At 39.2% G+C, this 19,175-nt stretch overlaps 1 protein-coding gene across 50 annotated transcripts in view; it reads left to right on the top strand.

The window, feature by feature from the left end:
• The window catches only part of PBRM1 (polybromo 1), a 116,809-nt gene that overhangs the window by 67,812 nt on the left and 29,822 nt on the right, over positions 1 to 19,175 (top strand). For 42 of the 50 annotated variants that reach the window (XM_045493102.1, XM_045493101.1, XM_045493087.1 and 39 more), the window contains 4 exons: positions 1,225 to 1,436; positions 13,254 to 13,439; positions 14,607 to 14,764; positions 15,657 to 15,920. In XM_045493102.1, the coding sequence (XP_045349058.1) occupies positions 1,225 to 1,436; positions 13,254 to 13,439; positions 14,607 to 14,764; positions 15,657 to 15,920 (820 nt within the window). The remainder of the gene's footprint in view (positions 1 to 1,224; positions 1,437 to 13,253; positions 13,440 to 14,606; positions 14,765 to 15,656; positions 15,921 to 19,175) is intronic. The other 8 variants (XM_045493094.1, XM_045493098.1, XM_045493127.1 and 5 more) reach the window with 2 other exon arrangements.

Below are 19,175 nucleotides of genomic sequence, written 5' to 3'. Positions count from 1 at the left end.
CTTAAAATTGTAAGCTATTATAAAATGAATTTTAATGTCAAGTGAACAGTCTTCAGATATCTATTCAGAAAACAGGCATCGAGATATCATAGGAATTTCTTCCTTTTACCACTTTTTATATTGGTTTCCTACAAGTGTTAGCATTTCTGTAATTTGAAAGAATTTTTAAAACCTTTCCAGAAACATGCATTTAGGGTATTGTTGGCAGTGTTTTTTAGATTGTTTGCCAGTTCACTTTTGTTGATGAGGAGAAGCATTCTGGAGGCTTTACTAAAACGTGATGCTCTAGTGGTCAGTGGCAACAGGCGGCTCACTGGGCTTGCTACACCTGCCACACTCCTCTGACCAGAATGTCTCTGTAGATGCTGCTGAGACTTTGTGGTTTCCTTTGTGAATGATTTTTCAGCCTCTGGGATTCTTAGTTAATAGAATTATGTTTAAGCGATCCTCAGACCACAGTGGAATAGAGATAGTAATAAAAGTTCTTCCAGTCTGAATTCTGAAGTTGATTTTGCCCAGGTCTCTCATTCTGTAAATGAAGAAAGAGTCTTTAAAAAGCTTTCAGTATGACAGATAATTATTTTTGTCTTTTTCACTATGTTGTCTCTGCTGATTCCCCAGCATTGTGTAGTTACTGCTGGGGAAACTAACATGAACACAGACTTTGAGGCCTGTCGCCGTTGTAGGGTGAATGCCCTCGTGACTTTGCAGTTTAGGGTGAAATTTTTGCTGAGGCCTCCCAGCTTAGGCAAGGATGATACAGATTCAAAAAGAAGAAAGCCGACACTGCCTAAGTCTTCTGTTAACACTTTATATAATGTGTTGGTCCCTCAATTAAGAGAAAGTAAAAATTAATCCAAGGATTAGATACAAGTTCTGTACACGGTGGGGAGGCTCGGTGTAGTCCTTGATTCTGGCTGCCCCCTTCTGTTGCCAAAATCAGTTGATATTTGCACCACATTTCTCCCCAAAAACCGTATGAGGCCTTTTCTTTTATATGTGCTGTACAAGGAGTAAACTGTAAGGAAAAGCAGACTGGTGGCCATGGGACTCCTCCTCGAGGTCAAACAACACGTCAGATTCTGTTGTAAAACTTTTCAAGGAGATGCCCTACTGTACAGAAGTACCCTTATGTCCTGTAACATTATTGGTAACTAAACATGTAATCGAGGTGTGTAAAGGAAGCAGCTTGTATGTCAGTGGATACTCTTGATCCCCTTATAGGACAGACTCTGAAATATATGAGGATGCGGTGGAGCTGCAGCAGTTTTTTATTAAAATCCGTGATGAGCTCTGCAAAAATGGGGAGATCCTCCTATCACCAGCGCTCAGCTATACCACGAAGCACTTGCATAACGACGTGGAGAAAGAGAAAAAGGAAAAATTACCAAAAGAAATCGAGGAAGACAAATTAAAGAGAGAAGAAGAAAAAAGAGGTTGGTTTCTTTTCATCTTGTTAAATATGAGGAAACGTTATACTGTGTTCTAGTTGTGGTTCGCACTGGGAGCTGTGGGCATGAATCCTGTGTGTGTAAATGTTGACTCTTTCAAAATGATGTATTGATAGAAATGATTTTATCGTCATCAGACCGTTAAATGGGAAGTTTCATGTGGCACAGCTGTTATCCTAGTATTTCAGGAACGGAGTCCGTTCGTTCACAAGTGTGGGAGCTCAACAGTCTAGTATTGTGAGGAGATAAAACCTAAGGAGCCCATCTGGAGCTAGAAAGCATTCTCAGCAGTGAGTGCATCAAGGCTCTACCCTGTCATTTAGTAGACTGACTTTCCTCCCGCAGACTCAGGCCAGATTAGTAGATGATACTTTGGTTAAACCACAATACTAGGAGGAAATTTTTATTTTCATTTATCAACCCAAAAATGTTACTTGGAGTCACTTGCTAGAATTTAGAAATATTTTGACAGTGAGAACTCTTGTTAGAAATTTGACCATTTCTAGGGGCGCCTGGGTGGCTCAGTCGGTTGAGGGTCCGACTTCAGCTCAGGTCATGATCTCATGGTTCGTGGGTTCAAGCCCCGCCTCGGGCTCTGTGCCAACAGCTGGGAGCCTCGAGCCGGCTTCGGATTCTGTGTCTCCCTCTCTCTCTCTGCCCCTCAAAAATAAAAAAATGTAATAAAAAATTAAAAAAAAAAAAAGAATTTGACCATTTCTGGGCTCTCACTGGAGTCACCACCATGGCCCACCAAGCCACGCATGCGCGCTGCTCCTCACCCTGCCGGAGCTGGCGCTAATAGTTGTGCTGGCCGCAGCACTGGCACGGGGCTGGTGCAGGGCTGGGGCACCGCGCTCTGCCGCCGCTGCCTGCCTTCCCCCTCCCCGCGAGGACGTGGCATGCATGGCCTACTTCTGGACGCACATCTGTGACTGGGCAGCAGTATGCCCTACTTCCACCTGAACCTACTACCGCAGTTGGTGGGCAACCTGCAGAAGAATCAATATGCTACACTCACCATGTCTGGCACACACTAACTTCTACAGGAAGCATGGATTTGATCCCCAGAGTCCCTTCTGTGCTCACACAATAGTGTCAGGAATTATTACCGAGGCAAATGAAATGGAAATGGTCTTTGCCAAGGGTTCACTGTTCATCCGACACCCTGGTTTGAAAACCTGGCCTTGCAACCATCATTGGTGTTTTGCTAAGTTGAATATAACCAACCTCCGGGTCCTGGACTACTTTGGTGGACCAAAAATAGGGCCACCTCAAGAATATTATGTCATATTTCAGTGAAGCAGAAAATAGATTTAACAGCATACGTGAGGTTGCTTAGAATGGCTCAAATAAGGTTTGAAGGGATTAATGTTTCTCTGTGGAACGTTTCCCAGATTAACTAGTTTTCTTTCACGTGCTGGTTTGTTTATTTGCTTGCTTGCCTGTGTATAAAATACAGTTGGACTGTTCGTGGATTTCTTGGAAGATGTGGTTGCTAGATTTTTTTCACATTTTGAAGCCATTTTCATAGAGGTATCTTTCATTACAAGTTTTTCTCCTTCAATTGCAAATAATTTTCAAACTGTGCTCCTTGAAGAGGAGCAAGTACCAGATTCAGATTGCCCATTGGCATTTGAAGGTACTCAAAGATGTGTTCTTAATTCCTGGAAGCCATCGTGTTGGAGAGAGGACCTCACTCACCCACAGCTGTGTCTGAACTGCCCAAGTCTGTCCGGCGGGACTGGCCCGTGTTACTGTGCACATGTGTATGTGTGGCCAAGCCACACCTGGTGAGACACAAATGGAACTTCCACCTCATGGTCCATTTGTGTCTGACAGGACTGGGTGTTATTGATCCAACATAGGGCAAGACCAGTTCTTATAAAGAACTTTTTTTTTTTCCACTTTTCAAATCTAAAGTAATAACTACCTTACCTAGAGCAAAAGTTCATAAAACTTTTCCTGAATTTGATTTCCCCACCTAGGTGGACACTGTATAATCAGTGTCCTCCACTCAAAACACATACATACGCACATGTACACTTTTATTTTACTTTATTTTATTTTATTTTATTTTATTTTATTTTATTTTATTTTATTTATTTGTTGCCCATAAGTGGGCTTGCAAAAGAAAAAAGGATGCAGGGAATTTTGTGTAAGTCATTTCTGGTGTTCTTTTGTAAGGTGTGCCAGACATGGACCAACTTAGGTCAGGTCCAAAACTCCATGCCCCCAACTTCACTCTGTAGCTTTTCTTTTTTTTTTTTTTTTTTTTTTTTTTAACGTTTATTCATTTTTGAGAGACAAGGCATGAGTGGGGGAGGGGCAGAGAGAGAGAGAGAGAGAGAGAGAAAGACACAGCATCAGAAGCAGGCTCCAGGCCCCAAGCTGTCCACACAGAGCCCGGTGCGGGGCTTGAACCCATGAACCGTGAGATCATGACCTGAGCCGAAGTTGGACGCTTAACCAACTGAGCCACCCAGGTGCCCCCACTCTGTAGCTTTTTAAATAATGCTGCTCTCAGTAGTGTCCTAAGGCTTCCTTAGTTGCTGTAAATCTTTAAATGGTTCCCGTGCTGTTACTACCTTAACCGGGTTGTCAGGGAGAAGATAATGTTTAAAAAAAAAAAAATCACATTTCTTCAGAAAAGAAGAGACTGTTTGCTTTTACCATCTATTTACATGATTTCAGAAGATGATATAAGATCTCATAAAGAGGTGTGTCAGGAACCAAGGTGTTTAATCCTTACATGGCTAAAAGAAAGGAAGTTGAATATAAGTCATTATGTTTGAAAACTACAAAATGAATTTACCTGAAATGCAGCAAATAGCTTCTGTTTAAGAAAAATGATTTATATTAAACCTGGTAAAATAGCTTTTTTACTCAGAATAATAAGAAGCATTATTGTAATGAAAAAATTTGATCATTTCTTGTAAAGTTTTTATCATTTTTATTTATTTTCATGAGATAGCTGTCTTTTTTTTTTTTTTTTTTTTTTTTTGAGCATAGTTGACACACAACGTTACATTAGTTTCAGGTGCATATCTTGTAAATTTTGAGTTCACATAGATACCTAGACTATGTGATTTTCTGAGAGTTACATTAGTTTCAACATCACATCTGCTCCTTAGGGCTTTTTTTTCCTTAGGCCGGAAAACAAAGTTGATTTGAAGCAAATTCTCATAAACAGTGGCATATGCAAAGACGAGAAGGGAACCTGGTTGGTGAGAATAATTTACCAGCATAAGACTATCTGCAAGACCCAGCGACTTTTCTGCCAGAGGAGATGTACTGATTCAGGATGGCGAGAGTGTATGGGCAGGGGATGTCTTTGCCAGCTAAAAGTGGTCGATGCAGAGATAAACAGGCCAACATTACAGTTGAGGGTGAGGACTATCCTGGAAGTCAGCCATAGAGGAGTGAGCTAGCTCTCACATGTTCTTGGCTGACTGGGACACCATGCCTGTGCAAAGGAGCTAGGAGAACCATTTTGCAAGCAAAATGCAAGCGGTCCTTGGACATTGGTTACAGCTTTGAGTGGGTCCCCTAAGCCACATGCACATCAGTCATTGGAAGGTGAATCCTTAAAAGTTTTAAGTGTTTGAGGACAGTCTTCACCTAAATCATTGGCTGACCCATAGCTAAGCAGACTTAGGAGCAAACCCTCATGCCATGTATTCTAGTATACTTATATTGGGAGTCTCGATGGAAGAGAAAGAAAGCGGGAGGGAATACTTGAAGACATAATGGCTGAAAACTTCAAATTTGATGGAGAACATTAACCTACAGCTCTAAGAGCACTAAGAGAACACAGAGAGACCACATCTAGGTACACCATAAACTACTGAAAGAGAAAACTGTGAAAGTAGCAAAACTTCTCAGGTCCAAGAAAACAGAAATATGATAATGGTTCATAAGAAATCATGGAAACCGGAAAGCAGTGACACGATATTCAAAGTGCTGAAAGGGACAAAAACTGAACCAACAATTGTATATCCAGTGACACCATCTTTCAAAAATGAAGCTGAAATAAGACATTCCTAGATAAACAGAAACAGAATTCATTGCTGCCAGATCTTCCCTATAAGAAATCCTAAAGGAAGAGCTTCAGGCCAAAAGAAAACACCACCAGATGGTTGACTCAAATCCATAAGGAGGACTGAAGAGTAGTGGAAATGGTAAATATGTGGGTAAATATAAAACACTATATATTTTTTCTCTTCTCTTAATTTCTTTAGAAAACATTAGATTGTTTAAAGAAATAGTTACATCATCAATTTTAGGTTTACAGCATTTATAAAAGTAATGTATGTGAACAGTAGTAGCACAAAGGAATGGAGCTATTTTGGAGCAAAGTTGCACTATTTAACAAAATCAAGTCAGTATTAACCTGAAGTAGATGGTGATAAGTGAAAGATGCATACTGTAATGCCACTAAAAACAAATAGCAATAAAAATCCAACATAGAATTAAAATGGTACACCAGAAATACTTGCTTAAAAGAAGGCAGTAAGGAAGGAAAAGAGGAACAAAAAACGTAAGACGTAAAAAAAAAAAAACAAGTAGCAAATGGTAGATGTGAATTCAGTCATAGCAATAATTATATTACATGTTGCAAATAGACTAAGCACTCCAATCAAAATACAGACTGAATTTTAAGAGATCCAACTCTGCTGTGTGTAAGAAACTCATTTTAGATTCGAAAACACAAATAGGTTGAAAGGAGAAGGAGGGGGAAAGATACACCATGCAGATAGTAACTGTAGTGAGTTGGAATGGCTGTATTAACATCAGTAGGCTTTTTTTTTAAGTTTATTTATTTATTTTGAAAGAGAGCAAGCACTAACAGAGAACGAGCAGAGAAAGAGGGAGAGAGAGACAATCCCAAGAAGGCTCTGCACAGGCAGCACAGAGCCCGACCCAGGGTTCGAACTCATGAACTCTGAGATCATGCCCTGAGGTGAAGCCAAGAGTCGGATGCTTAACTGACTGAGCCACCCAGGCATCCCTCAGATAGACTTTAAGAGAAGAAATATTGCTGAAGACAAAGAGGGATATCTCATAATATTAAAAGGGTGGGGACATTGGAACATATAATATTTATAAATGTATATACACCTAACAATGGAGCCTGGAAATACATAAAGCAAAACTGACCATAATGGAAAAAGAGAAATTGTTTAGCAGTTAAGTCAATACTCCTTTCTCAGCAATGATAGACCAAGTACACCAAAAATCAATACTCTTTTCTCAGCAATTGATAGACCAACTAGCAAAAAGTACAGAAGACTTGAATATGGACTGAACGTTTGTCTCCCCGAAATTCATATATCGTAGCCTCATCTCCAGTGTGATGTATTTGGAGGTCAGGCCTTTAGGAGGTAATTGAATGTGGCCATAGAGGTGGAGCCACCACAATGGGCTCATTACCATTATAAGGGGGTGAAGAGCAAGAAGACAACTGTCCATGAACCAGAAAGTGGACTTCTCACCAGAAACTACGTCTGCTGGCACCTTGATCTTGGATTTCTTACCCCCCAGAACTATGAGAAATCAATGCTGTTTAAACCACCCTGGCTGTGGTAGGTTTTTTATAGCAGCCTGAGCTAAGATGGACTGTCAACCAGCTTGACCTGACTGAGATGTGAAACACTGCACCCAAGGACTGCAAAATGCACACTCTTATCAAGCACACATGGAACATTATCTAGGATGGATCATAGGTCATGAAACAAGTTTCAGAAGATTTAAAAGGATTGAAATCATACCCAGTTTTCTGAACACAATGGGATTAGACTAGAAATCAGCAACAGAAAGAAAGCTGGAAAATCCCCAAATATTTGAAAATTAAGCAGTACACTTCTAAATAATCCGTGGATCATAGAAGATTTTGCAAGGACAATTAGGAAAATCTTGAACTGAACCCAAATGAAAACACAGTATATTAAAATTTATGGGATATAGCTAAAGGAGTTTGTGAAAGGAAACTTATAGCTTTATATACATATACCAGGAAAGGAATAAAGAGCTAAAATAAGTCTACGTTTGCACTTCAAGAAGCTAGCAAAAGAAAAGCCAATCACACTTGAAGTAGAAATACTAAAGATCAGGGGCGCCTGGGTGGCTCAGTCGGTTAAGCGGCCGACTTTGGCTCAGGTCATGATCTCGCGGTCCGTGAGTTCGAGCCCCGCGTCAGGCTCTGTGCTGACAGCTCAGAGCCTGGAGCCTGTTTCAGATTCTGTGTCTCCCTCTCTCTGACCCTCCCCCGTTCATGCTTTGTCTCTGTCTCTCTCTCTCAAAAATAAATAAACGTTAAAAAAAAAAAATACTAAAGATCAGAATGGAAATCAGTGAAAGAGAAAACAGAAAATGCCAGTGCTGTAATGGGTATGACATTTAGGACGATTCACATTGTTTCTACTGACAAAATTTCTTATACTTGAGATTTTTTTTTTTTTTTTAAGTTTTGTTGACACTTTATCTGGTGAAACAAAATTAGCGACAGCTGTGTTTTTGTATTAACTACCAGAACTAAGTACTCAAAGGTAAGTAAGCAAAAGTAAAACAATATGAAGGACTTGTCACCTAAATGTGGCAGGTTGTACAGATGCCTACTACTGGTACATCCCAAAAGACCTCTAAAATGATGGAAAATGGATTTTAAAGCAAAACAAAAGACATAAATGTAAAGCATTCTCCTCCCTCAAAAAAAAAAAAAAAAAAAAAAAGAAGGGAAACCACTGAAAAGGAGATGGTGGCATGGGAATTTAGGAGCTAGAAAATGTACGAGTAGCTTGCTAACACTGGCTTCAGTGCTGGCATCAGATGAAGACCTTAAGTAGGCCAATTCCTGTCTAGAATGGTGCAGGGATTAGAGCACCAGGTACTTCTACAAATGGAGGTGCTGAAAACAGGAGGATTAGTTAACTCTAAATTTGAGTTCAACCACCAGATCACTTCCCAACCTTTCCTGTGACTGTTTGCCTTCAAGAGTCTAGTCTGAGAGACAGCAGCATACTGAAAGGTTAGAGGTACAGTTCTGAAGAGGGGGGTCATAAGAGGATTTATACTAAGTAGTGAGACCCCTTGTAACTCTTTTGCTCCAAGAATGCTGGCAGTCAGGCTTCTAGTTTTGAGACAGGAGATTTTTCTCTTGAGAAATGGATCAGTCAGTGGGGCAAAATTATGTACATAAAGAGCTTCTAGTCAGTTTTTTTAGTATTTTGCTTTTAAATAGGAGCAGGTACTTAATTTAAATAGGATCAAATATTTAAGGCAAACCTCTAAGATGTAAGATAGAGAACAAAACAAAAAGAGAAAAAGGGCCTTGGAAAAAAACAAGGCAGATGGAGAAAAATTTTAAAAACAAAACAAAAACGGGTGTCTGGGTGGCTCAGTTGGTTGAGCATCCCACATCGGCTCAGGTCATGATCTCACGGTTTGTGTGAGCCCCATGCCCGGCTGTCTGCTGTCAGCTGTCAGCTCAGATCCTGCTTCAGATCCTCTGTACCCATCTCTCTCTGCCCTCCCCCGCTCATGCTCTCCCTCTCTCTCTCAAAAATAAACATTTAGGGGCACCTGGGTGGCTCTGTCAGTTGAGCATCTGACTTCAGGTCGGGTCATGATCTCGGGGTTCATGAGTTTGAGCCCCACATGGGCTCTCAGCTGTCAGTGCAGAGCCTGCTTCAGATCCTCTCTGCCTCTCCCCTGCTTGTGCTCTCCCTATCTCTTTCAAAAATAAATAAATATTAAAAATAATAATAATAAATAAATAATATATAAACATTAAAAAAAACTGATAAAGATTTAGACCTTCAGAGAGATGACAAACTACTGCATCCATAAAATAAAAACAGGAGGCCATAAAAACGAATAGTCACAGAACAGAAAATTTCTTGGAAATTGAAAATACGGCAAACCAACAGAATGAGAGAAAATACTCACAAATCATACATCTGATAAGAGTCTGATGTCCAGGATATGTAAATTCTGTAACAAAACAATTCAAAACTGGGCAAAGTATGGAAATAGACCTGCCATCTCCAAAGAAATTGTACAGATGGCCGTAATCACATGAAGAATGTTCAATATCATTAATCATTAGGGGAATGCAAATCAAACCTACATTGAGATACCACTTCTTTTTAGGATGGCTGTTATAAAAAACAAACAAACAACAACCAGCAAGTGTTGTTGAGGATGTGGAGAAATTGGCGCCCTTATACATTGATGGTGGGAATGTAAAATGGTACCGCCATTATGGCAAAACAGTTTGGCAATTCCTTACAAGGTAATCATTGAATTACCATGTGATCCATTAGTTCCACTCCTGGTGTATACCCAAAGAACTGGAAGCAGGGACTCCTGCACATAATTGTATACCAATATCCAGAACAGCATTATTCACGAGAGGCAAAAGGCAGATACAACCCAAGTGTCCATTAACAACGGATGAATGTGGTACATATACATACAATAGAGTGTTATTCCCCCATAAAATGTAATGAAATGGTGATAACGACATGCTACAACACGGATGAACCTTGAAAACATTATGCTAACTGAAATAGGCCAGACATGAAAGGACAAATAGTGTATGATTCCACTTACATAAGGTACCTAGAGTAGCAAATTCATAGAGACAGAAAGTAGTATAGAGGTTACCAGGGTCTGGTGGGGATGAGAAATGTGCTTAATGGTTACAGAGTTTCTGTTTGAAATGAAAAGTTTTGTAAATAGGAAGTGGTTCTGACTGCACAACATTGTGAATGTAATTAATGCCACTGAAATACGTGCTTAAGAATGGTCAAAAAATGGCAAATTTTATGGGGTATATTATCACACTTTTTTAAATTAGTAACATACCAAGAAACTGAATTACACACTTGAAGTAGGGGAATTGTATGTGTATGTTGTGTAAATTATATCTCAATGAAACTTTTTTTTTTTTAAGTTTATTTACTTTTGAGAGAGACAGAGACAGCACAAATGGTGAAGGGGCAGAGAGAAAGAATCCCAAGCAGACTCCACACTGCCAGCACAGAGCCTGATATGGAGCTCAGACTGACGAAGAAGCCCTGAGATCATGACCTGAGCTGAAACCAAGAGTCGGATGCTTAACTGACTGAGCCACAGGTGCCCTCAATGAAACTGTTTTTAAAAAATGATAGCAGAGGGGCGCCTGGGTGGCTCAGTTGGTTGAGCATCTGGCTCTTGAGTTCAGCTCATGTCATGATCTCACGGTTCTTGGGTTCGAGCCCCACATCAGACAGTGCAGAGCCTGTTTTGGATGCTCTCTCTCTCCCTCTCTCTGTCCCTCCCCTGCTTGCATTCTCTCTCTCTCTCTCAAAAATAAATAAACTTAAAAAAAAGTTTTTTTAAATAAGGTCCCCTTTAAATAAAAACAATAAAGTGGGGTGAGGCGATAAGAGTGAGGGTGTTGAAGGGTACAACCTTGTAAGGAGTGGTAAATAGCCATGGAGAGCTAATGCACAGTAAAGTGAATATAGCCAATAGTACTGTACTATGATTAAGTAATGTGGTAAGTGTCACTGTAGTGGCAACAATATATAAGTGTATTGAAGTAACTGGTTGTACAGCTTAAATTTACACATTGATATATGTCAAATTGATTCGCTTAAAAATTTTTTTAATGAGGAGCCCCCCAGGTGGTTCAGTCAGTTGAACGTCTGACTTCGGCTCAGGTGATGATCGTGCAGTTCGTGAGTTCCAGCCCCACATCAGGCTCACTGCTGTCAGCACAGAGCCTGCTTCAGGTCCTCTGTCCCCCTCACTGCCCCTCGCCTGCTTGCACTCTCCTAAAAATAAAGAAATACGTACATACATAAATAAATATATATATTTTTAATGATAGCAGAAAGGAATCATTTAGAGAAGGATTAGAAGATGAAGTGGAAGAAATCTCAAGAGGTAGTAGAACAACAACAAATGAACAAAGGAGAAAGATAACCAAAGATCAGCCCAGGAGGCCAGAATCCAAGTAATTGCAGACATAGTTCTGCTAAGCTTTCTGCCACTGTGTAACAAGGACCCCCTTTCCAGTAACATTTTCATTTCCACCTGAGCCTTCTACTGCCAAGTCTTTAATGTCTGTTTCTCTACCATAGTCTATGCAAGGCAACTGAGGCCTTTGCTCTGCTCAAAATTCTCCCAGTTTCTGTTACTGCCCAATTCCAAAGTCGCTTCATATTTTTTAGTTATTTGTTGCAATAACACCCTGCTGGCGGGTATCAAAATCTTATCTAAATATTATCAGCTTTATGAGCTCAAAAGCCTCCAATCTTATTATTTAAATCATTTAAGGGGCGCCTGGGTGTCTTGGTCAGTTAAGCATCCGACTTCGTCTCAGGTCATGATCTCACGGTCCGTGAGTTCGAGCCCCTGTGCTGACAGCTCAGAGCCTGGAGCCTGTTTCAGATTCTGTGTCTCCCTCTCTCTCTACCCCTCCCTTGTTCATGCTCTGTCTCTCTCTGTCTCAAAAATAAATGTTAAAAAAAAATTTTTTTTAATTAAATCATTTAAGTTGGTGTATATAGGTGAGGCTGTGGGTGTGACCCATCCTGGGACACAGTTCCTCTCCCTCTGTGGACCTATGAAACCAAAAACAAGTCCTTTGCTCCTACAATACATTGATGGGACATGCATAGAATAATAATTAAGAGACATTCCCGTTGAGAAAAGGAGAAATGGAAGGGAAAGGGCCTTCAATTCCAAGCAATCTTGAAATCCAGCGAGGCAGAACCATTAAGTTTCAAGGCCTAGAAATAGTCTTTTATGGCTCAGGACTCTGCCCTCTAAATCATTCTTTTTCATATTTTCAGCTGAGTTGTTTTATCATCCTGTTTCCTGTCTCTAGAATTTGGGGGTTTTGTACTCTCTCTGTCCTTTTCCGTACAGTTGACCATGTTCTTGTTGGTGTATAATCTCAAGTACCTTGTGAATTTCTTGTATATGTTACAGGGATTCATTTGATTAATCGAATACTAGATAACATTTTCCACCAATATTGGCAAAACTTTTAAAAAATTAGAAATGTTGGAGTGTGAGAATGGAGAAACAGACCCTGTAGCCACACAGTGAGGGACTTAAATTGGTACAGAATTTGGGGGGTTGGTTTGGAATAGGCATTTTAAAAACATTTAAAATGCTTCTTTCTAGCTGTCCTATTTATAGAAAATTACCATAAAGAAGTAATCAAAGATGTGGGCACAGTTTTATCTTAAAAAACAAAAACCCCGTGGTATTTGTAAATGATGGCTTGTATGGGAGCCATTAAAAAGTATTATTTAACAAAAATAAGTCCTATTGAAAAGCATTAATCTCAGGGGAACTGCACAGTTCTGTCTTTAATGTAGACATGTATAGTTCACATTATATTGCATAATATGCATGTTTGTATTTTCTCAGTTCTAAGATTCCATTAATTGTGACATACCCATATATTAACTTAGGGAAAATTTTTTCAGAGGCATTAAGATAAAGAGGAAGTACATATGAGATTATTTCCAGGATTACATGATTTACACGTTACCTGTTTTCTTCTTTATACCTTTCATTGTTATCCAGAATGACTGTCTTGAGCGTTTATTATTAAGGTGGTTATTTTTATTCTGTAGATCCTTTATTTATGGATTTACTTAAATTAATGACGGTTATAATTCAAAAAGGCACTAGACCTTGAAGGTCTAGAAAAGAATGAAATGTAGTAGTGTGTGTTGTTTGAATCCTATGTCTGATTCCAACATGCTTTGAATGGGAACCTTTTTTTCTTTTTCACCTAAGAAGCTGAAAAGAGTGAAGACTCCTCAGGCACTGCAGGCCTCTCAGGCTTACACCGCACATACAGCCAGGACTGCAGCTTTAAGAACAGCATGTACCATGTTGGAGATTACGTCTACGTGGAGCCCGCGGAGGCCAGCCTGCAGCCACACATAGTCTGTATTGAGAGACTGTGGGAAGATTCTGCTGGTAAGTTCGTTTTAAATCAAAGGACAGATTGGTGACATGTAACTATTTTACTCCTCCTTGGGTCTCAAGGAAGAAAACTGTCACTCAGACAATAGTTGTTCTATAGTGTATCAGTAAATATAAGTAAGCACCCACTATATGAAAACATGGGATCTAGTACTCTTGGGTCAGTGAGTGGTACAATTGAGTCAAAAGAAATGCATCTTCTTGAAGTGAAGCTGAGATTCATTTGCTCCACTGGTGTTTATTAAAACCAGTCAGCCAAACTCTGGAGGATGGCAGAGACTCACAGGAACTAAAGGCTCACGTTTTGCTTCTGGCAAAATCAGTTTGGTATAAATCACAAGTGAAGAATAAATTATAGAGAGACATGTGCCTTGGCTTAGAATTTGATTTAAAAAAGGTGTCCTAGAACAGTTGCCTTAGGAGTTAATGAAGGAGTTCATGAGGAGTTAATGAAGAAGTTCATTAACCTTAAGAGTTTTGGGGCGCCTGGGTGGCGCAGTCGGTTAAGCGTCCGACTTCAGCCAGGTCACGATCTCGCGGTCCGTGAGTTCGCGCCCCGCGTCAGGCTCTGGGCTGATGGCTCAGAGCCTGGAGCCTGTTTCCGATTCTGTGTCTCCCTCTCTCTCTGCCCCTCCCCCGTTCATGCTCTGTCTCTCTCTGTCCCAAAAATAAAATAAAAACGTTGAAAAAAAAAATTAAGAGTTAATGAAGCCAGAAGCAGGCAGAAATGTGATCCAGGCAATCCAGTTCCCTCAGCTTTGCATCCCTTGCCCTGAGTGCTAACTGCCTCCTTTAGTATGCGGTATCTTTCTTAAGCATGCATCCCCGGCCGTGTCCTGGCCCCGGCAGAGTGGAGCAGCTCTCATCACCCTCCTCATCCGGTATATTACCTATCTTTTCATGTGAGAGGGAGAGTAGCATTTTTTAGGCCTTCTTATACTTCATTATTTTCAAGTATCATTTCTTCTAAGATAATTATTTTAAGGACCTGTGGCTTAAAAAGCACATCGTTGGGTTTGGGCCATAAGAGAATAGATGGAGAATTTGCTCGTTTTGCAAAGAATGTGTGATTTCTGTTAATGGTAATTCTGTCTGTCTCTCTCTCTCTCTCTCTCTCTCTCTCTCCCTCCCTCCCTCCCTCCCTCCCTTTTTGTTTTTGAGGTGAAAAATGGTTGTATGGCTGTTGGTTTTATCGGCCAAATGAAACATTCCATCTGGCTACACGAAAATTTCTAGAAAAAGAAGTTTTTAAGAGTGACTATTACAATAAAGTTCCTGTTAGTAAAATTCTAGGAAAATGTGTGGTCATGTTTGTCAAGGTAAGAAACTCATTAGTTCCCAAAGTACAAATCATTCCATGAAAATAAAATTTACGAACACGGAAAAATCAGTGTTTACAAATTAGAAGCTCTGTTTTAAACCGTTTGATTTTTTTTTTAAACTGTATCTGTATGGCTGTGTGTAAAAGATTTGGGAAGAAATTAATCTGATCATGATGATGGAAGACCATTTGCTGCCTACATCATATAGTTGAATGCAGTTAGCTTAAAGTTTTTTTTATACTGCGAGGTTAATTTTTGAGGATGACATTTTCTGAAAGATAATTTTCTGAAAACTGTCAGTATGCTTTTTTAGGTAATAAAGTATACTTTTTGTGTATCTGTCTGATACAGGCACATTGACCCCTGCCCCAAAGCTTTCAAGAACGTTATAGCTGTATTATGAAATGTTAATATATTTTCAAAAGGGCTGTTGGTAAGCTAAATAAGCTAAAAGGTGTGGGGGCACCTGGGTGGCTCAGTCGGTTGAGCGTCCGACTTCGGCTCAGGTCATGATCTCACGGTCTGTGAGTTCAAGCCCCACATCAGGCTCTGTGCTGACAGCTCCGAGCCTGGAGCCTGCTTTGGATTCTGTGTCTCCCTCTTTCTCTGCCCCTCCCCCACTCATGCTCTGTCTCTCTCTGTCAAAAATAAAATAAACATTACAAAAAAGTTTTTTTAAATAAGCTAAAGGGTGTGTATATAATAAGGCTATTTTGTAGCAAGAAATTGCTCCTACATCTCTAGCCATTTACTATTTGTGGTTAACTGTCAAAAAGTCTTAACAGTTTAGCTTTTGTTTGTTTGCTTGATTGATGTGTGGTTTTGGTTTTTATGGTTGACTGGTTTTCAGAATATTCACCTAACTTATTAATTTTATTATATCTCCCAGGAATACTTTAAATTATGCCCAGAAAACTTTCGAGATGAGGATGTTTTTGTCTGTGAATCACGGTATTCTGCCAAAACCAAATCTTTTAAGAAAATTAAACTGTGGACCATGCCCATCAGTTCAGTGAGGTTTGTCCCTCGGGATGTGCCCTTGCCTGTGGTCCGAGTGGCCTCTGTATTTGCAAATGCAGATAAAGGGGATGATGAGAAGAACACAGACAACTCAGAGGATAGTCGAACTGAAGACAGTTTTAACTTGGAAAAGGTATGTAGCTAAAAGCCACACAGAAAAGAATTTTACACTTCAAAATACCTATTCCAGAAAATAAATGAATAAAGCATTCAAAATCAGAATTAGAAAAAGAGCAACAACATAAAACCTTACATAAACAGAAAGAAGGGAACTATAAAAGAGACAGAAATTAATACTTAGAAAACAACAGTAGAACTGAAAAGTAAATCCAGGGCACCTACTGGTTCAGTGAGTAGAGCATGAGACTCTTGATCTCAGGGTCATTAGTTTAAGTCCCCCGTTGGGCATGCAGCCTACTTTAAAAAAAAAATTAAATAGGAGCGCCTGGGTGGCTCAGTCGATTGACTTGATTTCAGCTCGTGTCGTGGTCTCAGGGTCATGGGATTGAGCCCCGTGTCAGGCTCCACACTAAGCATGGAGCCTGCTTGAGATTCGGTTTCTCCCCCTTTTCCTCTCTCTCCTGCTGGCTTACGTGCATGCATGCGCTCACGTCCTCTCTCCCTCTCCCTCCCTCTCTCAAATAATAAAGAAAGAAGTGAATCCAAGTGCTAATCATTTGACAAGTCCAGTGAAATAAATGACCAACTCTCCTAATAAAAAAAAGAAGAGAATTAAGCTCAGACATATAAATGTGGAAGAAATTTAAAGACTTGTAAATTTTGTTAATAAATTGAAATCCTGAATAAAATGAATAATTTCCTAGGACAATATAAATCACTAAAGTGGCATCAAGAAGAGGTGTAACATGTAAGTGGACAACAACAAGAAATTTTTTTAATGTCTTGAGAGCTAATCACAGAGTACTCAGATCAGATAATTCTGTAGGTGAGTTCTTTTAACCCTTTAAGAGACCTATAATTATACTATGGTTTAAATTCTTTCAGAGCATAGAAAACAAAACTTCCCAGTTATTTTACAAAACCAGAATAATCTTGATTTCAAAGCCTGACAAAATAAAACCGGAAAAGCTATAGTTCAGTCTAACTTACGAATATTAATGCAAAAAATACTCGGAGAAAATATATTTTTATAAATGAAATCAAATTAGTTATTTAAGAACAATGTGACCAAGTAGGTGGAAGTTCATTCTACAAATGCAAGGATTGGTCAAAATTAGGAAAATTCAGTAAAACATTTCATTGCATTAATAGATCTAAGGAGAAATTATTTAATAAAGTACAGTAACTGTCTTCATTTATTTAAGTCTTTAGATGGATATTTCCTCAAAGTGATTTTTTAAAATTATATTTGTTTCTCACACCTAAACGTGCTTGCTCTACTATTATCTATATTTTTCTGAAAGTAGCCAATGCAGACAAACAAAATAGTAAAAATATTGACAATAAAGAGGCAAAACTTTTTTTTGCAGATAATGGGAGAGAAATTAAAGTTTTGAAAACCAAGAATTCAACAAATAGGAATTTCAAAGTCCATATACAAGTCAATAGCTTTCTTATATAAACAAAACAGTAATTCACAAGACTTGAAAGTAAGATAAAAATGTTGAATACGCTTTAGCAGCTGTTAGGAAAGTCATGTAGAAGAAAATATCTGATTCATCTTAACAACAAGATACATTAAGAAATAATCTTGGGGGCGCTGCTGGGTGGCTCAGTTGGGTAAGTGTCTGACTCTTGATTTCGGCTCGGGTCATGATCTCACGGTTTGTGAGTTCAAGCCCCATATCAGGCTCTGTGCTGACAGCGGGAAGCCTGCTTGGGATTCTCTCTCTGCCCCTCCCCACTCCACTCTGTCTCTCTGTCTCTCTCTAAACAAACAAACAAACAACAACAAAAAAGAAATAACCTTAAAAGGAATATATGGAACCTATGGGAAGAGAAACAGTCTTTGGACATGAAAGACTTGTTTTTGGAACCTGACAGAATTATGCTGGCATTCTTATGAAGGGATAAACATGTTAGTTACCAGGAAAAGAAGGGAGAAAAGTAATCAAAGTGCTTTGCCCTGCTAGATATTATTGTATTTTATAAAACAACATTTTTAAAAAATTGGGATAGTAGCTCAGGACCAGTCAGTGGAAGGAATAGGCTTTTCACAACTAAAATCTAGAATATAAAGGTAGGATTTTAAATCAGCAGGAGAGGATGGAATCAAATGATACTGGAAAAACTGGTAGCCATTTGAAAATAAAAGAAAAAGAAGAAGAAAGGAAAAAACCCACCTGAATTCTCTCTTGATATTCCAAAAAGATAAAAAAAAAAAAAAAAAAGAGTACTAGTTGCTAACATAAGCATATTTACTATTATTTACCTATATTCTTTTATGTATGTATGTATGTATTTATAAGCTTGGAATGGGTCCATTCTATACATGATATAAAATCCAGTATCCATAAAAGGGGGGGGGCATTTTATCAGTGCACAATGGAAAATATCCATTAGTTTAATAAAAGAGTCTAAGGACTGCCATTTTTAACACAATGAGCTCTTGGAAACCTAGGAAAAAAGCTACACTAGAAAAATAGGCAAAGGACCAAATAGATGATTTGTAAGAAGGAAGACAGCCAAAAAGGTAAAATGTTTTTAAATGCCTGGCAGATTGGCAGGAGTTCTAAAGACTGCTAATACTGGGCACACCCGATGTGGGTGTGGGCAGCACACTTCTCTCCCATCCATGGCATTCCCTTTGACCCTACAGTTTGATGCCAGGGAATGTGTTCCAACTCAGTACTCAGGCGCACCAAAGGGTTGTCTACAAGGAGTGACATCAGTGTTACCTGTAAAGCAAAACCCTTGGCCAAACTCAAATGCCATGAATAGGAATTGAGTAAGTTGTCATACATCCATAGCATGCCAGCTGTACGGCCAGTGAAAGCAGTGAAGTAGGTTTATAATATGTCACGTGGAAAATTTTCCAAGTCCTGTGGTAGGAGGATGTTCATGATTAACAGGCAGCAGAATGGGATGCAGTTCCATCATTATTCAAAACAAAGAAAAATGTATATTTACATACATGAATGAGAAAATGAAAACAGCATGGAACACTGCTGTGTGCTAAACTAGGTGCTTATCTCTGGAGTTGGATCACAGAAGATTGTTTTTAAGTTTTACATGCTGTAATGTTGACTTGTTGCCAATGAATGTACTTCTTTTATATAATCAAGAAAGATAAAACTTTTATATTGTTAACATAAAAACTGGAAAATATTGAGTCCATTTCAGTGTCCTAACAGTTTTACAAGAGAAAGGGAGCCTGGGAAAGAACATGATAGTTTTTACACTTTACCAATATGTCTGGGAATTGTAG

This window comes from Leopardus geoffroyi, chromosome A2, assembly GCF_018350155.1.
Source record: "Leopardus geoffroyi isolate Oge1 chromosome A2, O.geoffroyi_Oge1_pat1.0, whole genome shotgun sequence".
NCBI lineage: Eukaryota > Metazoa > Chordata > Mammalia > Carnivora > Felidae > Leopardus > Leopardus geoffroyi.
The sequence above is the reverse complement of the archived record's forward strand: the minus strand, read 5'-3'. Positions and strand labels throughout refer to the sequence as shown.